This window comes from Mandrillus leucophaeus, unplaced genomic scaffold, assembly GCF_000951045.1.
Source record: "Mandrillus leucophaeus isolate KB7577 unplaced genomic scaffold, Mleu.le_1.0 Scaffold221, whole genome shotgun sequence".
In the NCBI taxonomy this organism is placed as follows: Eukaryota; Metazoa; Chordata; class Mammalia; order Primates; family Cercopithecidae; genus Mandrillus; species Mandrillus leucophaeus.
In genome coordinates, this window is record NW_012102266.1 from 3,794,169 (window position 1) to 3,800,610 (window position 6,442).

The 6,442-nt window shown below is 47.5% G+C and overlaps 1 protein-coding gene across 1 annotated transcript in view; it reads right to left on the reverse strand.

Annotated features, from left to right (window-relative positions):
- Positions 1 to 3,914, reverse strand: part of PHAX (phosphorylated adaptor for RNA export) — a 26,826-nt gene extending 22,912 nt beyond the window's left edge. The window contains exons 1-2 of the mRNA XM_011981206.1: positions 3,124 to 3,914; positions 148 to 761 (exon numbers count right to left, since the gene is read on the reverse strand). Of these exons, the coding sequence (XP_011836596.1) occupies positions 148 to 761; positions 3,124 to 3,363 (854 nt within the window). The 5' untranslated portion in view covers positions 3,364 to 3,914. The remainder of the gene's footprint in view (positions 1 to 147; positions 762 to 3,123) is intronic.
- Positions 3,915 to 6,442: the final 2,528 nt, after the last annotated feature.

Sequence of the window (6,442 nt, forward strand, 5' to 3'; positions counted from 1 at the left end):
AATTAAAAAAGGAAAAAGAAAAAGAAAAAAAAAAATCTCAAAAAAAAAAAAAAAGGGGAACATATCATTAAAGTATTTGGCATTTATTTTATTTCCTGTAAATAGAAGCCATCTGGTCAAGTACTTATTTGTAATTGAAATGCTCACCTGAATGAAATTTCATCAGCCACTTTCTCTTGAGAATCTTCCTCTGTGATCTCATATCGACCTTTATAGTTCATTTCTGGTCTGTTCCCCAGCCTGTCTTTGACAGGTCGTTTCCTTTTGAGATGACCTTGCCCATTTTCCTCTTCCTTTGATTCCATTTTTTTGCCACCGTGCATATATTCATCTAGTTCCTTGTCTAGATCTTTTGTATGCTCTTGAGATTCCCTCCTAAGTTTCTTAGCAAGCAAATAATTGTAGGTCTCGGACTGCCTGCTTCTGTCAATAGTGCCCTCCATTCCCAAGATACCAAGTTCAGTGGCCACTGCATCTTGATTCTGTTCCTGCAGCACAGCACCCCATATGTTGTTAATCTTCTTTCCTCCAGCAACAGGTAGTTTCTGACTGCTCTGGCCAAACTGAAAAGGCTCTGGTTTGGGAGGAGGGTTAAAACATTTCTGTCGTTTGCGTTTCCAAAGACAGCTATCATCATCTGAATCAGAAAAACTCTCTTCACTCGAATCCACGCTTTCAACAGCTCGATAATGTGATACTGGCGCACATGTCGTTGCTGTGTTCTGGAAGGCCCTCATAGCACTGTCGCCACCTAGCACTTTCTGCAAGTGAAAAGAAACACAATCCATTTCACAAAACACATAAACTCCACCTACCTAATTTTTAAAAATTTAGAGATTCAACTGCGCCATTCCAAAAGGAACTGATCTTCAAAGACAAGTCTGAGACCAATCAAATCCTTATTTTTCTAAGTTCCACATGGAATTCGCCAATTTAAAAGCCACAAATTCTTATCTTTACAACTAATGCAGCACTTTGTTCTAAGATATCCTTTTACTATATTACCAAAGTTCTTGTCACCTTTAAAAGATTTCAAACTTTTCAGTTATTGTCAGAATGTTTTAAAATGACATACATAATAATTGTTACTTTTTTTTTTTGAGACAAAGTTTTGTTCTGTGGCCCAGGCTGGAGTGCAGCGGAGCAATCATGGCTCACCGCAGCCTCAACCTCCCAGGTTCAAGCAATCCTCCTACCTCAGCCTCCTGAGGGACTGCGACTACAGGCAACCCTCACCATAACCAGCTAATATTTTTTGTTTTGCATTTTTTGTAGACATGGGGTTTTGCCATATTGCCTAGGCTGGGCATGATTTTTTTTTTTTTTTTTTTAGAGGGCGTCTCGCACTGTCACCCAGGCTGGAGTGCAGTGGTGCGATCTTGGCTCACTGCAAGCTTTGTCTCCCGGGTTCAGGCCATTCTCCTGCCTCAGCCTCCCGAGTAGCTGGGACTACAGGCGCCTGCCACCACGCCCGGCTAATTTTTTTGTATTTTTAGTAGAGACGGGGTTTCACTGTGTTAGCCAGGACGGTCTCAATCTCCTGACCTCGTGATCCACCTGCCTCGGCCTCCCAAAGTGCTGGGATTACGGGCGTGAGCCACCGCACCTGGCCTGGGCATATTTTTAAAACCCCACAGTCCACAGCATTAAGTTTATTTACCAAGTCATGGGTCAATTTATGTAAAAACAACCTGAGATTGAAAAACAAAATATCTTGGTACTAATTTCCTAAACATTTATATGCAAAAGCAAGTATTTGTATTTGTTAAAACTCCTACTACGCTGGAAATGCAAGTAGGGAGGATCTATCTCCCACTATCTTCAAATAATGATCAGAGATAACACTTTTCAGGCATTACCGCGCACTGTATGCTCCACAGAATCCTTGCAATAACCCTATCAGTGATACATCATGCCAATTCCATAGATGGAGACAAAAAGCAGTGAGGCTAAATAAACCTGCTGTAGGTCACACATCGGTGGCCCCAGGATCTGAACACAGGCAATCTGGCACCAAAGCCCCCTCAAAGAGGTTGCTACCTACTAAGGCAGTCAAGACAAATTACCGTTTAGAAAGCAGGGAAGCTGGGCCCGGCGCGGTGGCTCGCGCCTCTCATCACAGCACTTTGGGAGGCCGAGGCAGGTGGATCACTTGAGGTCAGGAGTTCAAGACCAGCCTGGCCAACATGGAGAACCCCGGTCTCTAATAAAAATACAAAAACTAGGCTGGGCGCGGTGGCTCACGCCTGTAATTCCCGCACTTCAGGAGCCCAAGACGGGTGGATCACTTGAGGCAGGAGTTCGAGACCAGCCTGGCCAACATGGTGAAACTCCGTGTCTACCAAAAATATAAAAATTAGCCGGGCGTGGCCGCAGGCCCTTGTAATCCCAGCTCCTCGGCAGGCTGAGGCAGGAGAATCGCTTGCACCCGGGAGGCGGAGGTTGCAGTGAGCCAAGACTGCGCCACTGCACTCCAGCCTGGGTGACAGAGTGAGACTCTGTCTTAAAACAACAAACAAAACCAGAGAAGCTAGCACAAAAACCTAGTGCCATGGTACCGCATGACAAAGCTAGGTTCGGTGGAAACAAGGAAAACCAGCTCTTTAAGTGAACTCTGATAAACTTCATTCCTGGGCCTCAGTCTCCGTCTCAGGGAGAAAAGGAGCACCACAGGCCGTTTCAGGCCGATGTCCCCAGATGCTATACATCTGGCAAAATCTGCCCCTTAATGGTCACCTAGCGGCGCTGGAGTGAGGAAGCCCTAAGTTTAGAAAAAAACAAAGAGCGGTAGGTGGAGGTGAGACCGCCAAGAGACAGCCGCCAAGCCAGCCTCCAGGAGGCGCCAGGGCTCGCGCGCCCGGCCTCGCAGGGAGCCGCCAGGTTGGGGCTCGCACACCCAGCCGCCGCCGCCGCCTCCGCCCCTCGCTGCCGGCCCCTGCAGCCCGGGCTCCGTGAGCCCGCCCGGGGGACGCCTGCTCGCCCTTTCTGCCGCCACTGACCCAGCAGCCCGGTCCGGACCGGGCTCCTAGCTCTCACCCCTCACCCTCACCGCTGCCTGCGCGCTTCCTGCGGCCCAGGCTCGGCGCGCCCAGCCACGATAACCCACCCTCCTTTCACACTCACCGGCAATTGCAGCGTCCTGTCGCTGGGTGCGACCGTCATGTCGGAATCCGAGTCGGAAAGCTGCCCATCTTCCATGTCGCCGACCTCCAACGCCATCTTCCTCCGGTGCGATGAGCTGCGCGGCGGAGGGTCAGGAGAGCACTTCCGGCGATGCGGCCGGAAGGCCCGGCGGCGCGCCTGTTTGGGCGCCCCCGCACGGAGGCCAGCATGTTGCAGCGGCTTGAGGCGTAGCCATTGCATTTCAACTACCGCGGGAAAATGAATCCCTTGTTCCCCCAACACTTTTCTTTCAAACTTTATTTTCGTGCAAACAAAAATATGTCACGAATCGCGGTCGTCTGGGATTCCCCCCTTGGCCGTACATCCTTCGCCTGTATGCTCTGGACAAGCCTCTCTGCTTGCATTCTTGCTCCTCCGCTACCCACTCTACATATTGCTTCCAGGGAAGCCTTTCAAGCGGTATAGTCCGCCCTCTGTATCCACTCCCTATCCACAGATGCCAAACCTGCGGATGGGAAGGACGCACTGTGCACCACCACATAATATAAGGGGCTCGAGCATGGCCCATGTTGGTATCTGTGGGGGTGCTGAAAACAATGACCGGCAGATACCGAGGGACGATTGTACCTTAGCTGGAATCTTCCAAGTGCACCCCTCCCCAAAACAAGGACTGAGTTCTCAGCATGGTGTTTGAAATGTTTGTTTTTCGGTGTCATAAAGAAATAGCACTTGAACATAAATTTAATTTATTGAGTAAGGCCATTTTTACTTTCTGCAGAAAGGGTACACCCACCAGCAGTTTTGCCCGGAGAGTACACTGAACAAAGGAGACAGGGTCATTTATAAGCTGAGGTGTTTACCTTACTGCTGTGGCTGGTTTTTATTGGCTGGAACAGGACCTCACATTTTGTATTCCTCGGGATTGGCTAGCAACTTGGAACTTTTTAAAAGAGGCAAAGGTAGAGGAGAACAAAGGAAGGAAGAAATACCTTGTGGAATGTGGAGAAAGATAAAAACACTTTTAAATAAGGAAGAGGAACAGGCTATGACCTAATGCTTGCTTGGACTAGTATAAGCATGCCAGGGCAAATATTTAGGCTAAATTGTGGGAGCTAAGAACATAAAGTACGTTTATTTTATTATAGCTAGCAGATATTTAAGAATGTTAGCACAGGTCTTTGAATAAATTTTGCTTTTAAGAGAGGTTACTATTTATTCCTAATTAGATGGGGAGGAAAGTCTTTGAGGAGGAACCTCTATTTTACTTTTTACAATGGTAAACAAGGTTATGTGGACTGGGCACCAGGTCACTGGTCCTGGTGTGTCCCTCTGCCCAGCCGCTGGCGCGCTGAACCTGTTATTCCTCAGGCAAGCCCTCTGTATTTGCTGTTCACTCGCCCTGGAAGGCCCTTCCCTCAACCCACCCCATTCTTTAAAGATTATCTTGGAATCGCCTTTGCAAAAATTGTAACAGTGAGAAAATTACGGCAGCGGGAGAGATCTGATCTAGCTAACCCCTATTTTGCTTTTAGCCTTCAAGCTGCCCTTAATTATTCCTGGGCTTGGGCCAGTCAGTGTAACTTTGGGAGATATTTAGTTTATAGTTTAAATGATAATAACCCTTCCCCAAAAGCCAACCGCCTTTGTAAAGCTAATAAGAAATCACCAGGGTAGAAGGATAAAGGAGGCTGAATTCTGCTAAGGTGTAGACATAAACCGTGGCCAGTCATTATCCCAGAGGTCACAAGGTACGCAACTTTTCCAATTACTCTTCCAGATAACATCACTATTGTAGACCCTAAGATTGGCATTTTGAGATATCTTTTCAGGTATTTTGCATGTCTGACTACCAATGGTTCCACCTGAAGCTCTAACCGCTTCTGTGGTCCCACACAGAAGCTATTGACCTGCTTGAGGACAATTTCCCACACCCCAATGACTGCATCCCCAGCCAGTAAGCAGCAAGAACCCATTGCTTAGCCATGCCATCCCTTCCCCAAACTATCTTTGGAAAACACTAGTCCCTGAATTCTCCAAGAGATTGATTTGAGTAATAACTCTGTCTCCCACACGGCGTGGGTGGCCTCCTGTCTATTAAATTCTTTCTTTCTTCTTTTTGAGACAAGTTTGCTCTGTCTCCCAGGCTGGAGTGCAGTGGCAAAATCTCGGCTCACTGCAGCCTCTGCCTCCCGGGTTCAAGTGATTCTCATCCCTCAGTCTCCCAAATAGCTGGGAATACAGGCATACACCACCAGGCTCGGCTAATTTTTGTATTTTTAGTAGAGATGGCACTTGACCATGTTGGTCAGGCTGGTCTCGAACTCCTGATCGCCCTGACTCTTGATTTGCCCTCCTTGGTCTCCCAAAGTGCTGGGACTACAGGCGTGAGCCACAGTACCTGGTTCCTCTGCCACTTTTAATACAGAGCTGTTTTAAGGTGTCCTGAGTTTAGCCACTACATTTTCATTTCTATAGGGCTTTGCAGTTTTCAAAGTGCTTTCATATATGATTCATTTAATTCTGTCTCTTCCTGCTCAGTCTCATTACAATTCATCATTTCTGATTTTTCCTGAACTCCTGTTAAGCAGGGCTAACAGGAGTTTTGAAAAAACAAGGTAGAAAAAGGATGCAATCCCTATTTTCAGTGTGAGCAGTTGCTGGTGCCTATTTTCCCAGAATCGGCTTATTTAGTTATTTTTTGAGACAGGGTCTTGCTCTGTCCCCCAGGCTGGAATGGAATGGCACGATCTTGGTGCTCTGCAACCTCCACCTCCTGGGTTTAAGCGATTCTCCAGGCTCGGCCTCCCAAGTAGCTGGGCCTTCAGATGTGCACCACCACATCTGGCAAATTTTTGTATTTTTAGTAGAGATGGGGTTTCACCATGTTGGCCAGGCTGGTCTCGAACTCTTGATCACTAAGTGATCCTTCCACCTTGGCCTCCCAAAGTTCTGGGATCACAGGTATGAGCCACTGTGCCCAGCCAGCCAGAATTGGTTTAGAAGGATGGCCACACTTCTCTTCTTGACTTGAAGAGAGGGAAGCCAACACTCCTTGAGGACACTATGTATTGCTCCTAATTCTCAGTGCATCTGTCTATGTGTTTTAATTTCGTGGAAGTGAATGGAAGAGAAAAGAATAAATAATGTGGTTTTGGGATATGCAGACAAAGAATCTTGTTGGCTGATAGAAAGTGATGAGAGTCCGTTGAAATGTCTGAGAATTAGCTGGGTGCGGTGGCTAATGCCTGTAATCCCAGCACTTTGGGAGGCTGAGGTGGGTGGATCACAAGGTCAGGAAATCGAGACCATCCTGGCCAAC